Below are 17,618 nucleotides of genomic sequence, written 5' to 3'. Positions count from 1 at the left end.
GAGTATCAGTCAGTGAGCATTAAAACTTAATTATAAGTGCAGAAAATAATCTATTTTTCTCAATGCGAATTGACAGCTTTCCTAATAATGCCCTATAATGCACAATAACCTTTTCTTGATTATTTTTTTTTAATTGAGCTTTTCCACTGGCTAATGGATCTGTAGGAATGACAGAAAACAAACTGGATTAAAAACAAAGGAAAATAAAACAAACCAGTGGTGCTGATGAAAGGCTCAGTGTGGTGAAAGGGAAATGATTTGTGGTTAAAGCCCACAACAATCTGGTATTTTCTGCAATAAATTGGAATGAACTCCAACTGCAGGTCACAGCAAGATATCCCTGGCTTTCCATGGCACAAATTTTGGGAAGCGCCAGCAAAGAGAGCTGAGTGTCCCAGAGTTTTAATTGTGATTTCCTTCCGTGTGAGGTCTGGATAATGTGAGAGACACTCTGGGTGTCACAGGGCAGCCACCATTAGATCTGATCTCTTCTGCCTAATGAGGCCTATTAATAACAGCCCGGCTTTCTTATTTCAGGAATTGCCCTCTCTGTCTAATGAGGTGGAGAACCCAATAAAAAATTAGCCATGCACTCCTAATGAACTTTTAAATCTCTCCAAGGCAATTATGAATTCCCTGCTCCGAGGGACAGAGCAAAGGAGCTCGAGGCACAGGAGGAGCGGGAGCGAGGCAGGAGGGTGGCCCTGTCCAGGGTGACACTGTCCAGGGTGCCACTGCCCAGGGTGACACTGGCCGGGGTGCCACTGCCCAGGGCATGCTCTCCAGCTGTGACCTGGGAGAAAAACCTGCTCACCTGGCCAGCACCCCGCTCCCAGCTGGAAAAAACTCCAGCAGCCCCATGGACACTGCGGGTAAAGCATCATTTTTTCCCCTTTTTTCCTGCTTATTTTTCTTTTTTTTCCCCCTTCTTTTTCCCTTTTCTCCCCGTTTCCCCCATAGATGGTGTTTGCTTTCTGGGAACTTGTTAAGGGCAGAAGTTCACATTCCTTGATTTTTCCCTTTCCAGTGAAGTTTTGGCAGTTTATATCCACTGCCAGAACTTGCTGGGTTGCCCAGGCTCCCCGTTTTGAGCTGCAGCTGCTGTTCCCATGGGGGAACTTGTTAAGAGTTTGGGAATTTACGAATTCCCAGTTTCCCAAGTGCCTGGCACTTCCAGCACCAGCTGTAGGTGTGGACATGGCCCAGGCTGGTACCTGCCTGATGGACTTCCCTGCCTTTTCCTCCTGCACATGTTGCAGACCCATCTCTGCTCCTTTCCTCTGTCCTAAGACATTCCCAAACGTTGAAGCAGCCTTTGACTGGGAAGTGTTTTCTTTCTGGATCAGCCATGGAGAGATCTGACAATCTAAATAAACAGGAAAGTTTGTGAACTGTCAGTGACAAGTTGCTTCGGTGATGGGGTGAGAAAAGGAAACAGGCAAAACATCAAGAACTTGAATTTGGATGTAAAAATACATAATTTGAAACATAAATGTATAAGCTTGACAGGACAAGGGGAAATGGCATCCCATTGCCGGAGGACAGGGATGGAGGGGATATTGGGAATTAGGAATTGTTCCCTGGGAGGGTGGGGAGGGGCTGGGATGGAATTCCCAGAGCTGCTGGGGCTGCCCCTGGATCCCTGGCAGTGCCCAAGGCCAGGCTGGACACTGGGGCTGGGAGCACCCGGGACAGTGGAAAGTGTCCCTGTCGTGGCAGGGTGTGGGATGAGCTTTAAAGTCCCTTCCAACCCAAACCCAGGCTAATCTTCGCCCCTTTAACAATCTCTAACCAAACTCAGCCCTGTGCCCACCACACCTTTTCCTCCCTTTGAATCACGAGAGCCTGAAGCAGCTCCTCTGTCTCCTGCAGGAAGCCCTGGAGCTGCACAACCCTCAGTTCATCTCCCGCTCCCAGGAGAGGCTGAAGAGGCTGGAGCTCATGGTGCAGCTGAGGAGGGCCCAGCACAGGGAGGCTCCCCCAGGCCCCCCCCAAGCTCTGGCTCGCAAGCTCTCCACCTCCACTTGCAGCAGGAAGAGGCAATTCACCATCCCCGACCCTCTCAGTGGTGAGTTGGGAGCAGCAGCAGGTCCCCGGCTGCCTTTGGAAGTCCTGGATGGAATTTCCAAGTTGATTTTGGGGAGAAACAGGAGAGCTGCTGTTCCTGGTTCACTCTCCAGCATCTGTGCAGATGCTCCTGGCAGGAATTCCCAGCAGCTCAGAGAAGTGTTAGCAGGGATGAGGAGTTCCTGTGCTCTGTGGCAGCTCCTTGGGGACTTTTTGTCACTGTCACATGCAGCTGTGCTCTTCAGGATGGTGCAGCTGCTGCTGGTTGTGGGGTTGATGGCAATAAATGACATTTCATCCTCTCCCAGCTCACAGAATGATCAGTTTGGGGACAGAGGTGACAGTAGGGAGGCAGGTGGCATTTGGGATAGGAGCCCCAGCTGCAGTTGTGGATTTTTGCCACTTCTGTCAGAAATCCCCGAGCTGGGGAGGAGCTCTGCTCTGCCCAGCCCTGCTAAATCAAGGCAGGCACACTCTGTGATTTCCTAATTGAAGCTGATGAGGTTGTGGCAAACAGCCTCAACCCCCCACGAGGGAAACCCTTCTCTCCCTCACAGCCCACACAGCACCTCTGTAAATGTTATCTAAGCTCAAGATGTTAAACAAATTGCTTTTCTTTTCCCTTTCTTTTTTATTTTTTTAATTGCCATCTGGATGTTAATTAACTCAGTTGACTAAAGAACAAAGATTTATTTCATTGATTGGCATTCCTCCTTACATCTTGGTTTTAAATCTGTGACTGCTTGAAGATACATTATTCTACTGAAAAGTAAATTAATTGAAAAGATTAAACAAACTAACAAAGACACCTGGAGGATGCAGGAAAGGGAATATTTGATGTTCTCAACCCAGGGAAACACAAAGAGGTTTTTTGGCTCCCTGGGAATGAGGGTGGGTGCAGGAGAGGCAGGTGCAGCCCCATTTCAGGGCTCTTGGAGATTCCTGGAGAATTCCATCTTCCAGGGGTCTTTCCTACATCAGAGACCTACTGGGTTTTTATAGCGAGAGCTAAATAAACATAAGGGAACACGGCACAAAGCATGAATTCTATCTTAAAGGCTCAACAGAATTAATTCAACATTTCCAGGACCCAAGTTGATTTACCTGGAATCAGATCTCTCAGGGCTGTGCAGTGTGAGGACTGTGAGCTCTGCCAGCAGCAGACCAGGAGTTTGTCATCTGTCTTAGAGGAAGTGGCAAAAATCTCTCACTTCTGTATGAACATCAGTGAAAATCCCACTCTGCAAATAATTTATGAAACCAAATATGAAAGACTAAACCTATTTCTCCTCAAATTGTAATGAAATTTTAATCTTTATGCTTGTTTAATGAGTAATAAAATCATGATATTGAAATATATTCATTAATTATTGAAGTTAACGACTATTTCCATCTTTTAGTGGTTGGTCATTAAAGGTAAATTTGTATAGAGGGAATCTTGGGTTTCTGTAACTCATCTGCCTTTGTGTAGCCACGTGTTTGTGAGACCTTAATATTTTTATAATGACAGAAGTGTCACGTCTGTAATTGAAGAAGAACTGGAGTTATTAGTGGAAATCCAAATCCCTGGGTGAAGCACAGCCCTGTGGGCTGCACTGCAGAGGGCTCTTGTTGGAACCCTGGATGCTGAGAGTTCCAGACTTTCTCTGCTGCCAGGCACTGACCCCCAAGAGAACTCTGCATTGACCTGAGGCCGTGGAGAAAGCTTCCAAAATGGAATGACAGAACTGGGATTGTGGGTGTGGAGTTTGGATAGAAGTGTGTAATACCACAGAGTGGAAAACTTAGGGCTTAAGGGTTTAGAATATAGTAATGTATGTGAAGAAAGATGGAGGTTTAGGGCAGAGGCTGATCCTTCTCCATGGTTTGGGTGGTTTGGTGTAATTGAATAAAAAAGTCCCCATTGCAGGCATGGGTGGTTGGTTATTGGGTTAAAAGTTAAAATAATTTAGGTGTAATTTTGTAATTACACAGTTTATCCTTAAAAGGCCTCCTAGAGAAAAGATGAGGCTGCATTTTTAGTGTGTTGGAGTGTAGTGCTGTAGCACTCGGGGTTTGTGAGACTGTGACATAGACAAGAACTAACAAACATCTGAGTCCCAACGAGAAATAACATCTTGCACATTTGATCCTGACCTTGGCAGAAAAAAGAAGCAAAGACTCCACAGGCTCTGTTACATTGCTGAGCATCTTTAACTTGCTCTGAGTCCTGGCACTTGGTATTTTAGGATTTCTCCTGGGGGATGCTGTTGTGCAGCAGGATTGGTGTCATCAGTGAGACCCAGGGTGGGGAATTTTTTTTCTTGCAAAGGCTCACCTGGGGCACTGGATGTCTCTGTTCTTCTGATGTCTCTGCTGATGACAGATCCATTGCTGATGGATCCATTTCTAGGGAATCTCCCAGCCAATCTCTTAGGGGAGAAAGAGCCCTGCATCTGGGCTCCAGGCTGTGATCTTGTGGTCATTTCTTGATCATTTCCTTCCTTTCTTGTTCCTTTTTTCTCTTTCCTGATGTCTCACAATTTGTGGAGGTGAAGCTCTTTACAGCTCTGAGGGTCCCAGGGCTCGTTGCCAGCCCACCCTCACACATTTTCCAGAGGGTTTTTTTCCTGGGAGCAGGTTGGTTGATGGGTTTAATGTCCCCTGACCCTGCCAGAGTGCCCCCAAGGATGGATTAGAGCCCACCTGAGGCCAGGAGCAGGTCAAGCAGCACACTTAGCGCAAGCACTGACTGTGACAGCACTTATCCAACCAATTTTCCACCTCCAGAGGACATTCCCTGCCCAGTTCCCCCTGTGCCCACATGTTGATTTTTTTTTTTTTTAATTGAGGTTGGGATTAAATTGTGAGATGGTTTTTTTTGTTTGGACTCAGATGTTTATTAGTTCTTATTTACATTACAGTTTCACAAAGTGTGAGTTTTACAGCAGTTCTCTCTAACCAGGTAAAAATGAAGTTGTATCTCTTTTTTTATAAGGCTTTTTAAGGATAAACTGTTTAATTAAGAAATTACACTTAATTTTTTTTTTTTTACTTTTAACTTAATAACTAACTACTTGTGCTTTGTAATGTGGACTTTTTATTTAATGACACAATATGACAAACTTATGAAGAAGAAGGTGAAGAAGAAGGTAAAGAAGAAGAACTAGTTTCTGTCTATATATATATATTTCTAGTTTCTGTTATATATATATTTATATATATTCTAAAATTTTAAGCTCTAAGTTTTCTACTGTCTGATACTGCACACTTCTATTCAAATTACACACTCATAATCTCAGTTCTGTTGTTCAATTTTGGAAGCCTTCTCCACAGCAGAGTTCTCTTGGGGGTTAGTACAGAAAGTCTGAAATTCTCAGTAACCAGGGTAGCCCAGGGTGGGGAGAGGTGGGTGCCTGCTTTTATCCAGGTGGAAATGGGGCTTTAACTGCAGCCCAAGGTGTTCTGAGGAGTTTGCTATATTTACCTCTCTCTGAAATAAGTTTGGTAGATTTGCTTCTCTCTGTTCTTGCAACTTTTATTCCAATGAAATAATTTACACCCTGAGCAAAGACCTGCAGAGATTTTTCTCTCTCCCAGAGAGATTATTCTGTCAGCCTAAAACATCTTTACTGATAACAGGAAATTATTGACTAGCAGGGTTTCCCCGTGTTTTGACAGTGTTGTTACAACTTCAGTTTCTTGTAGGAGAAAGAAATAATTGGCATTCGGCGTAATTTCCATATAAATACCAACATCTGTGCAGTTCCCATTTACCTTCCCATCCTCAAAACCCTGAGTTGTTTACCAGTTTTTAATTGTCCTTCACGAGCAGGGTTTTACGAAACGCTGAAAGTAATCTGAGGAAAATGAAAATGTTTATCCTGCACGAGATTTTATCGGCACGAGAGCTCTTTGAAGGCACAGAACCTGCCCAGAACTCCCAGGCAGCCTTTGTGCTGGTAATGGGCACTGCTCAATTTTGAGAGTGCTAATTAGTCCAAGATAGACAACTCTGCTGTTGACTGTGTCGAACAAATTAGAGATCCCACTGTGACGAGCTGAATAGAAACAATGTTCAAATAACTGCATTTAAATCTCCAAAACCGTAATGTAATTACTGCAGTGACAGGACTACCAGCTGTTTATGGGCCTTTAAATCTGCATCATGAGCAGCCCTGTGATCTTGGTGTGCACAGGCACTTGGGGAGGTTTCACGCAGTTTCTCAGGCACGTTTGGGGTTTTTTCCCACCTCCCCTTTTCCTGTCCTTTGTAGGGTTGGTTATTCTTTGGGATTGGCCATAGGGGTTGAAGGTTACCCCTGGGTTTGCACCCAAACCCTCAATCTTTAATAATATATTGGAAACAATTTTTATCCCCTCAGCCGTGCTTCTAAACCTTGCCCAAAAGTTTTTTTGGATTGCTGTTTGTTTGAGTTTTCCAGGGGTGGCTTTCTCCAGCAGCCCTGTGCCAGGGGGGTTTTATTTGGAGTGAGGGAGGAGAAGGTGGCAATCAGAGAATTTGCAATAATCCTGCAGCCTCTCAGGTGTATTCCTGTGACATTCACACTGGTGCTCAGCTGTGACTTTATTTGGGTCATTTATTCTGGGTCATTTCCCAGTTCTCTTTTCCCCATTCAAACTTTTAATAGTGCCACCCATTCTTTTGGCTTTTTTGGCTGGCAGCTCTGAATAAAGTCTAAGCTGCACTCAGGTAATGGAATTAGGAAGAGGAATGATCTGCTTTGAAGATGTTATTAAACTAATATTAACTCTGCCACATCTTCTTCAAAAGCTGCTAATATTGAGGAAAAAAAAGCTTTTTAGGATCATATGCTCTAATGATATTGGAAAGATTTAGGAAGGCCAGGTGAGATGCTAATATTTTTGTTTTTCTGGATAAAATCCATGAATATTCAAGTATCATTTGGATAGAGAGGACTGAAATCTCCAGCAACATCACCAAAATTATTCTAGTATTAAAATGTTTGCATAAACCTCTCAACTTTACAGCTTTTTAGAGATATTAGTAATGTTTTCCAGAAAAACTGAAATATTGAGGAGGATCAGAAGTCTCAGTAGTAGCAGGAGAGACCTGAACAGCTGGAAAACCTGGGAAGCACCTTCCTGTGGCTGCTCTGGGGGCAAGGAGCACTTGTGAGCTTCAGGAGTTCTGTGGGGCGAGCAGGAGCCTTACCTGAACCCTGTGACTCAGGGATTATTGCATTTTGTGTAAATAACACCAAAACCTCAGGTGCTGGCTGCAGCTGGAGCAGTTCAGTGCAGGAAGTCACTGCCAGGGGATGTGCAGAGTTTGGGCAGCACCCCTGGGTGCAGGCACTGCTTTACACACCCTGGATGAATTCCCAGGAAAGCCCCATGGGCACGTGGAGCTCAGCATCACATCCACATCTATCTTAGATTCAAGGCTAATTTATTTTTAGGGGGACTGCTGGTTTAAAAAACCCAAGTGTTTAAAGAAGTGTTCTGTATCCTAGGATTTCTCTGGGCAAATGGGTTTTTGGTGAATTATTTTTTCAGCTCAGTAAAAGAGCAGTTAAATTAGAGATCCACCACCAGAATTGCTTTGCTTTTCACACATCCTCAAAGGCATATTTTAGCTCCTACCAAACTTTGAGAATTCACATTCATGTTAGAAGAAGAAAATGTATCTGTATTGTGTATACTTTGATAAATTTTGCCACTGTTTTTCTCTTTTAAGTGCTCTGGTGATTTAGTGGTAAATAGGAAGTCAGGGGCTGGTTCCAACACAATAATTTTATCTGTTCTCTGTCTAAATATTTACTGACTTCCCAAGCAGGAGAGTTACTCATCCTCTTGGAGGTGCAGTTTAGCATTAATTAAAATATATTACAGGGACGATCCATTTGCATTCATTTACAGCTTGCTTTAGTGGAGATGTGAGACCAGTTGTAAATGCCAGAAAGTCAGGAATTTCAAAGGTGTGAATAAAACACCCAGGAGGTGACTCTCAGTCCTCTCTGTCTGAAGCTTTATTTAACTGTGGTGCATCCCTGGCAATGCTGAAGGTCTGCTCTCAAATCCCTTCTCCAGAAGTCATCCAAGGATATGAAATCTGATAGGGAGCTTTGATAAGGAGCAGCTAGACCACAATTTTGAGGCCTGTCAGCTTAGGGAATTGTCTGCCTCATGGCCCATTTGAACTTTGTGTGGTAGGATAGAGCTTTAAGTCAGGTCTGCAGGATGAGCTCAAGTTTATTTCAGCTCTGAGTGTTTGCTGCTCCTCCCCTTTGAAATGCTCATTCTTTTCACTGTCAAGAATTAACAACTATTTAAATGCACTCATGACTTTTATTTCCTCATTTCTAGCATTTTTAAAAATTTATTTCTCATTTAGCTTTTGAATCCTAATCCTACAATCCATCAAGGATTAGCCTCGATGTGTGCATGTGATTTTTCTTCTGGTAAATAGCAAGCTGGGAAGTGCTGCAGGAATGTTTGGCCATGAGAATTAACCTCATGGCTCCATGAGGAAGTGGATTTGTTATTTTCTTGGAGAATTTTCCCCAGAGTCTCCTTTGAGTCCATCCCTTCAAACCCTGCACAGCCACATATCTTGTTCCAGAGCAGGGATGGGTCTGATGCCCTTCTGTGCCAGCAGGAGAGGATTATTCTGGAGCAGCAGCACCAGCACAGCTCCCAACCTCTGTGGTGCTTCCCAGAAATTGAAAATAGAGCCAACCCTGACTTAGGGACTTGCAGGAAAAATACATTTTATCAGTTTATCATGCTGTATATGGAATAGGAAGTGGGTCTGCAAATCTCTGGATGTGTTTTTCCTGTTCTGGTGGCCACACAAAGATCTGGAATGTTTATGTGATACCGTGTCCCATCCCTGGAGGAGTTCAAAGCCAGGGTGAGTGGGCTTGGAGTAACCTGGGAGAGTGGAAGGTGTCCCTGGGTCACAGACAAGCTGCTCCCTGCACTTTCAGAGTTATTTGGACAGCAGCAGCATCCAAGTGTTTATTCCTTTTAAGTGAATCAACATGCAAATGAGCGTTAGAACACTAATAAATAAAAGACAAATTATGTTTTCCTAGCAAATCGAGCATGTGGCTTGTGTGTACTGAAGATTTAGCAAGGATGATTAAGTGTAGACAACTGCTGAGGGGGGAAAGGCAGTCCTGAGGCAGAGGAGGCTTCAGAGCCTCTCTCCCTTTGATTTTTGATTGGAAGGATGGGACATCTCTGCTGTGAGCAATGGCTGAGAGACTTGGGATTGTTCAGCCTGGAAAAGTGTCCAGGGAGAGCTCAGAGCCCTGCCAGGGCCTGAAGGGGCTCCAGGAGAGCTGCAGAGGGACTGGGGACAGGGACAGGGACAGGACAGGACACAAGGAATGGCTCCACTGCCAGAAGGCAGGGCTGGATGGGACACTGGGAAGGAATTCCTGCCTGGGATGGAATTCCCAGAGCAGCTGGGGCTGCCCCTGGATCCCTGGCAGTGCCCAAGGCCAGGCTGGACACTGGGGCTGGAGCACCTGGGACAGTGGAAGTGTCCCTGCCATGGCCGGGGTGGGAATGGGATGAGCTTTATGGTCCTTCCAACCCAAACCATTTTGTGATTCCATGAATTTTACACAGAGATACAACAGTAATCTCATTATTTCTTGGTTTCCCACCTGGTACCAGTATCCTCCCTTCCCATTCAGGACTCATTTTTGCAAGGAAGGTGTTAAAATCACCTTTTCCTGAGAACCACCCACTGCTTAGATCAGAAATTATTTTCCTGTATCCAGGGAAATGCTGATTGGAATTATCATAGATCTCTTCATACTTGATCAGGAAGGAGTAATGTGATTTTCCTCCTTCTAAAGCTCAGATAATTATCCACAGCCCTGGAAAACAGGTGTAAATTGAATCAGAAAGGGCTCTACCAGGGCAGGTTCCTGACACACTGAGGAGCAGCCAGGGTGCAACTGTCTGCAGGAACTTGTGAGGAAGATTTGGAGAGATCTGGATATTTGGATCTGGCCTCAAGACATCAAAACTTTAACTAGAAATGGCAGATTGTGGCTCTGTGGAGTATGACATGTGAGATTTCAGTAAAAGCAGACCCCTCCAGTGCTAACTTTATTTTCTCTCTGCCAGATAACCTCTTCAAACCAAAGGAGAGAGTCATTCCCGAGAAGGAGATGCACATGAGATCTAAAAGGTACAAATCCCTCTGCTTTAGAGTTTGTCCATGGATTTTTCTTTGCTCTGTCATCTTAGATTTGGGCAGCCCTGCCCTTTCAACACCATGGGGCACCCATGACATGCAAACCAAACCCTCAGCAGGTCCCTCATGTTGAGCACCCAAAAATCCAAATCACTTTGGATTTTTCTTCCCCCTGGTTTTGCACTGATGCCTTGGGAAGGCTGACCTAGAACAGAGGCTGGGCAGAGTTACAGAATAAAGCAGCTTTCTCTTCCAAATCCTGGGAATTTTATCACTGATTTTAATGGGGAAAGATCAGAAGTCACCTTTTTAATGGTGACTCCTGGTATTTTTAGAATGGAAAGATGGTGTTGTTCTTGGTAAAACATGTTCCCAATGACAGTGAAAAAATGTCAACAGTTTGCAGACTTATAATGATGGTTTTCTTACATTTTAGAAAATTACTTGGAAATGATTGCTTGATACTAATTGTGTGGCATAAATGAAAAAAAAAAAAAAAACAAAAAAAACAAACAAACAAAAAAAAAACCAACATATTCAGCCCAGATTCTGGTTTGAATTTTGTTTCTAGAAGTTGGAACCAGCTTCACTGAGCTCATTAGAAGCTACTGCGTTGAAATCACCTCATCCTATCTCTTTCTTAATTTTTTTACTCCAAAATCAGAATTTTCAGCAAGATTTGAAACCAGCCAGATTTCCTATCAAACCATGACTGTTAATAATTTATCACTCCCATGCCATAAATCAAATTTAAATACTTAGAGATGCCCATTACAAGTATTGCACAGAAGGCAAACATTCCCTACAGGAAAAATTAATTATTTGTGAGCTCCGGGGATGACATGAGCTCTGTTTTCTGAATTCCTGACAGGATTTATGACAATTTACCAGAGGTTAAAAAGAAACAAGAAGAGAAGCAGAAGCGGATCATCATCCAGAGTAACAGGCTGCGTGTGGAGATGTTTAAAAAGGTGAGGATTTCCTGATAGTTCTGCAGCAAATCGAGCCAGTAAATTTGAAGTCTGGGATGCCAACTCCACCTCACCTCCTGTATCACTAAACATTTCTATCACCTCATGGATTTTAACAGTATTTTAAAGCACTTTTGCTTTTTTTTTTCCTAGCAATTACTGGACCAGCTCCTCCACAGAAACACGGAGTGACAAAGGAGTCTCTTGCTCATCATCCTAATTGGATCTTGAATGCCTTTGACTTCTAGATAAGCCATAAAATTAACTGTTATCTCAATTACCTGGAGGTATTTTTCTTATCTTTGGGTCTTTGTATAAAGAAAGATCATTTATGTTTCAATTGAAATTTTAAGGCAACTTTCAAGTAATCCAAAACAGCCTAAAAGGGAGCACAGCTGTTCCAGAGCATCACCTTTTGGTCAGTTTACCCAGAGGAAATAATTTTAAGAATTTTTAATGCAAATACTGAATTACAGGGGTATTATTTATCTTAATCTTTTTTTTTAAAAAGCACACTTCTCTGTAGCAATAGCCCAGTGTTTATAAGACATGGAAAACTTATTTCTCTGAAGTATTTTATTAATTGATTTCCTGTGAGTTAAATCCTTGAAGAAAACTGTTATTTGTTATGTTTAGGAACCAGTTGAAATAGCATTACCACATCATCAGAGCAACAGCAGTTTCACATTAATACTTAACATTCCAAAAGGGACCAGTATTTCAGCTTTCTGAAGAACTCCATTCCTGTTCATAGAGTGAAACTATCTAGCAAGCTCTCCCATTAAAAAACAATATTTAAATATTTGTTTATAACACTTTTTCACGTTTTTCATTGTAACATACGTTTTACTCCACTTCTGTGAGCACAAAGTGTTTCTAGAAATGGCAGATGAAGGAGTGGTGCCAAGAAGGATGTTTGCATCAAAACTTGCAGAACTCAAACCAGCTGTCATGTTTCCTCCAAAAAAAAATTTAAATCTTTATTTGTACATGTTGGAAGTAAAAACAAGCAGCTCACAAACCAGTGGAGTTTATTTATGGAATAAAGCATGAGGATAATATTGATCCAAGCGCTGTGTTTTTATTTGGTGCTGTTAAATAAAACACAATTATTGAAACTGCCTGAGAAGTCGTTGCCTTTGTACCCACAACTCCCATGGGAAAAAAACCCACTGCCCCTAAAAATCACTGCAAGTGTTAAATTTTGCTGCACAAACTTTGAGCAGGGGTTTGAGCAAGGCTGGAATTTGGCCTTTGATGGTTCTGCTTTGTTTTCCTAATCCAGCCCGAGATGTAAGGTCAGGATTTTTTGGAAGAGGGATGTTTGTGAGCCACTGGGATAACCTCCAGCTGGGTGACCTGTGCTGGACACAGGACCTGGGGATATTTTGTGCTCTGTTTCTGTTGGATTATTTTGCCTTTTTGTGTTTCAGCTTCCCAGTTAACGCAGGAATAACGACGGTAATTTTTGCTTGCAAAGGAGACAGAGATCTGTTGAACAAATATATTCCAGATAGATATCCTCAAAAACTCATCAGCAGTTCAATCCATTGGGAGAGGAGGTGGAAGGTAAGGCAGTGAGGAAAGACTTGCCAGCTTTTTTTTCCCTGAAAAACACCTTTTTAACCACGAAAGTCATTCTGTACTGGAAACCAAAGCCAAGGCTGGACCACAGATGACTCCAAGTAGAACTCAGAAAAGGGACACCAAGTAGGATTGTCTTTCAAGCATTCATTCTCTTCTAGCTCACTATGACCAGAGACATTTCCTACACGATCAGTGCCCAGATTCTCTTTTATTTCAGTAGAAACTGAACATTTCTCCCCCTTGAGTCCTCCCCCTCTGACTTTTTGCCTTCAGGAAAATGCAGCTTTGGTCCATCAGGTCTGTACCCTCAGGTGCATTATTTCCTGCACCTCTGGGAAATGGAAGAATGTTATTTACATTTCACCCTGCTTTGGTGTATGCCCTTAGGGCTGCCTCGAGTCTCACCCTAAAGCCACAGCAAGATATTTTGGCATGAACAGAAAACATTTGGAGTTTGGTATCCATGGAGGACACAGCAAAATAATCACTCCCAGGTCAGGGGTGACCCCTGGGCTAGGACTGACATCAGAAGGGAGCCCCAAAACCCTTCCCACTTCTTCTCTGGCAGAGTGGAAGAGACAGGATCCTCCTCATTGGGAATGAGAGTGTTTTCCATGGAAATCAGGCATTTATGCTGCAGGATACCCAGGAATTGAAGGGAGATGGTTTCATCTACCAGCCATGAACCAAAGCTGCATTTCCCTGAAGTCAAAAAATCAGAGGATGAGGACTCAAGGGGGAGAAACGTTCATCTACTTGCCATAGCATGTCCCTACTCCGTGCCCATGTGTAAATGTATGTAAATAAATACGTGTCTTTGACATGCCTCCCACTCTCTGGCTGGGAATATCAAGCAGAGGAGCTGATCCTCCTTGGAAATTATGGCAGCCAGGTGATCCTTGTGAGGAAATGAATGATGTGAGCATTTCCTGGGAAGAGCAGCACAGGCTTCAGGTGGGATTTTACCCCTTGGCACCATCAGGGGTGCCCTGAGCAGGGAATGACACCTCCACTGGCCTGGTTTCCTCTCCCTTCTTGAGGACAGGGTACAGCATTCACCTGCTGCATCCTCCCCTGGCTCAGGAGCAGCTCCTCTGGCTCACAGCATGAAGCCAAGTGCATCAATCAAAAGGAGAAAATCCTCTGGGTTTGTAAAAGGTTTATTTCCAAATGGTTTTATTTTCTCTAAACATGATTTTAAAAACCTGCAGGACAAATCTGTGGCAGTCTGAGGTGGAATTTCTTTTGTACAAATAAGCTAGCGAGGAAAATGCATGATGCAAATCACTGTCTGGGAATGTTTAACATGGTACAAAACCTGTGCTTCAGAAAACCAAAAATTATCTCTGTTGCAAACCTAATTTCTCTTTCTGGGCTTGAGGAAAAAAGTTGACTGGTAATGTATCCAGCAAACAATTCTGGCATTCATTTCAGCTCTACAATCCAATCATTGTGACAGAAAATGGACTGTGCAGGAAAATGTCATTTCAGGAAAGCAGGAATAGCCCTGGACAAAGAGGCATCAGCTTTAGGAAGTTCAGGGTTAGGGGGAAAGTGGTGGGATTCCCTTTGGCCTTGCAGGCTCTTCAAAGAGCCCATTTGCCAGCAGATGACAGGAAAACTGGAGGTCACCCACCCTTGTTAAGCTGGAATTTTCCTTCTTGTTGGAGAAATTTGCAGATTGATTTCAAGTTCTGTGGGTGCTGGTGCTGTGCCTTTGGGAGGGACACATCAGGCCTTCTAACAGTGCTGGTTTGGGGGAGATTTGGGAAGTTTTGGGGGCATTCAGGCACAGAGCCTGCGTGCCTTGGCATTGTCCTTCCCAAGCACAAAGGGCTGGAATCCTGCAGGAGTGGAAATGGAGCTCACGTGGGCGTTGGAGGTGTGCAGGACGTGGTGTTTGTTTGTTTGCTGCCATCATTATTTCATCTGACAGAAAAACCTCCTTAAGGGTTGGGAGTCATTGTAACGCAAAGGAGTGAGGGTTCCAGTGCTCTGGGGATTTATTTAAACCCAAATATTTTCCTGTGTATGTGCATGCAAGTCATTAGTTACATCTTGGAGTTTACTCAGCTGCTCTGAGAGATGAGGAGAATGTCTGGGTAAGACTTTGGAGGGGTTTTATTGCTGGATATCTGGGACTGGTCACGTTAGTGTAATGTTTTCTGGGACAGAAATCCTGATTTACAAGGAAAACAACACACAAAAGCAGGGATAAAGTTCCTGGCAGCCCTCTCCAGAGGAAACTATTCCCTGATACAGCAGTGAGAGCTGCAGGGCTGACAGTCCAGCTTGCCCCATCTGCAGGGGTGTTTGTCCCTTTGACTGCGGGCACAGCAGTGCCTGTGTGCTTGGAGGGGTGGGTGATTGTCCCCCCAGGAGCTCTGAGTGGCCACTTGTCCCTGCTGGAGCCCATCAGGGGGCAGGGGTGTCCCCCAGGGTCACATTTCTGTGACTGCAGCCTGTGTAGCTCGTGGCTGGTTTGGGATGTGGCCGGATCCCGTGGGATCCCCCCGGCCTGGCCAGAGGTCAGCACCAGGAAATGGGGGGTGGAAAAGTCCCAACCCCAGCTGGGACCTTTCCCCATCTGCAGCCCCTTGAATAAAAGGGCATTCATTTCAACTGAAATGCAAATTTACCTGAGCATAAAACCAGATCAGAATGAAAGAAGCTACAGAAAATCATCCAGTTTACTGTTGGTGGAGGAGCTCAGTGCATGCATGGAAATATTTAAATTTGGTTTAAATATGTGTCTACTTATGCCAAAATCACAAAAATCCTTGCCCAAAATCCTGATCAGAGAGAGGAGCTCGTTGTGTGGTGCCACTCTGCCCATGGAGAATGAGGCTGGGTCCTGGAAGGGGAATTGTCTCCCAGCTGGAGGTGTTATGGGTTTATCTCTTGCAATTTCAGTTTAGCTGTGAGAAAACTGTTGGAATAAGCTTGTCATGTATATTAGGAAGGAACAGTTCCCTGGTACAGCTTCTCCAGAGCAGCTGGGGCTGCCCCTGGATGCCTGGAAGTTCCCAAGGCCAGGTTGGACATTGGGCTTGGAGCACCTGGGACAGTGGAAGGTGTCCCTGCCCATGGCAGGGATTTTAGGTCCCTCCCAACCCAAACCATTCCGTGGTTCTGTATGAAACCTCATTTTTATGTTGAGAATATAAAGCATCCTCTCTTTTTTGAGTAGTTCAGGAATTTTACTTTTCCGAGTTCTCCTTGGCTCTGTGCCAAAGCTGTGGGAGGCAGAATGACTTAATACTCATTTTAGGTGACCCACAGAATAAGATAATGAGGTGTATCATCTCCCTACCAGCTGCAGAGTGATGAAAAAGTAAAAATAAAAGGAAAAAAAAAGGAGAAGAAACTGCACCAATTTTCTCATGGTACAGAGTTACATAAAATGATATAAAATAGGAGCAGTGCAATGAACTGCTTGAGGATGATGTTGCATAGATAGGAATATGTAAAAGAGCTCTTAATTGTAGAAATTTTGTGGATATTTAAAAAAAAATTGTCACAGGATGTATTTTTAGACTTCATGTTTAAAATATTTTTATTTTCTGCAGTATCTTACCATGACTAGATTCAGTTAATATATAATTATAGGGCACAAACACCTATCACAGAGAGGCTGCTCTGTGGTTCTGGAGTTATTTCAAGTCTGCAACTGGCTTGAGAAATTGGTATAAAATAGCAAAAATCTTTTTGGAAACCACTTTATCTTCAACTTCTTGCTTGGGCCATCTGCTATTTCACCATCTGATGGGCTCTTGCAGCTGAGCTTGAATGGGGAGACATCCATTTCTATTTCATGTTTCTGTGGTTTTCCAGAACTTTTTGTGCCCTAAAGTGAGCACTTTGTATCCATGATGTGGGGAAGATGAATAAAAATCCTGACCAAAGGGTGGTCAGGGGAATAGTGTCCAGTTTGAATGTGGGCTAATTTTCTGATTGCCTGATAATGGGGTCTGGGAGGAAGGTCCCTCAGCAGTCATTTAATTTATTGTGATACATAGCTGTGGCCAGGGAGTCAAACAAAAACCATATTAAGGACAGAAGTCTGGTTTTGTAACTGGCTTGTCCTCTGAAATTGTGTCACTGCAGAAGGAGGCAGGGAAGTGTGCTGGAGACAGATTTTGAAATTTTTGGGGGGATAAATTATGAGGAAAGAGCAATGTTCTGGTTAAATCCCAGGGTGGGGTGGAAGGGACCTTAAACTTGTCCAGTGCCACCCCTGCCATGCAGGGACACCTCCCACTGTCCCAGGTGCTCAGCCTGGCCTTGGGCACTGCCAGGGATCCAGGGGCAGCCACAGCTGCTCTGGGAATTCTGTCCCATCCCTTCCCCACCCTCCCAGGGAACAATGCCCAATCTCCCATCCATCCCTGCCTTCTGGCAGTGGGAGCCATTCCCTGTGTCCTGTCCCTCCAGGCCTTGTCCCCAGTCCCTCTCCAGCTCTCCTGGAGCCCCTTCAAGCCCTGGAAGGGTTTTAAGTTCTTCCTCGATCCTCTTCTTCTCCAGGTGAGCACCCCCAGCTCTCCCAGCCAGAGCAGAGGGGCTCCAACCCCCTGTTCCTGGAATTATTTGGGTTGGAAAACCCCTCTAAGACCACAAAGTCTCTGGGCCCAGCAGTGCCACTGCAGCCCTCCACAAGCCACGTCCCCAAGTGCCACCTCCTGGTCCCCAAACCCCGGTGACAGCCCTGTCCCACCCAGCCCTCAGTGATGCCAGGGGAATATTGTGCCGCAGATTTCCAATTTTTGGGGAGTAACCCAGAGCCTGGATGCCAAACCCACACGAGTTCTCAGTAG

The 17,618-nt window shown here is 44.3% G+C and overlaps 1 protein-coding gene across 6 annotated transcripts in view; it reads left to right on the top strand.

Moving 5' to 3' along the window:
* Positions 1–12,335, top strand: part of C8H10orf90 (chromosome 8 C10orf90 homolog) — a 97,031-nt gene extending 84,696 nt beyond the window's left edge. For all 6 annotated transcript variants that reach the window (XM_064431578.1, XM_064431575.1, XM_064431574.1 and 3 more), the window contains 5 exons: positions 622–872; positions 1,873–2,068; positions 10,177–10,240; positions 11,118–11,217; positions 11,371–12,335. In XM_064431578.1, the coding sequence (XP_064287648.1) occupies positions 622–872; positions 1,873–2,068; positions 10,177–10,240; positions 11,118–11,217; positions 11,371–11,409 (650 nt within the window). In that variant the 3' untranslated portion in view covers positions 11,410–12,335. The remainder of the gene's footprint in view (positions 1–621; positions 873–1,872; positions 2,069–10,176; positions 10,241–11,117; positions 11,218–11,370) is intronic.
* Positions 12,336–17,618: the final 5,283 nt, after the last annotated feature.

Source organism: Passer domesticus, chromosome 8, assembly GCF_036417665.1.
Source record: "Passer domesticus isolate bPasDom1 chromosome 8, bPasDom1.hap1, whole genome shotgun sequence".
Lineage (NCBI taxonomy): Eukaryota > Metazoa > Chordata > Aves > Passeriformes > Passeridae > Passer > Passer domesticus.
The sequence above is the reverse complement of the archived record's forward strand: the minus strand, read 5'-3'. Positions and strand labels throughout refer to the sequence as shown.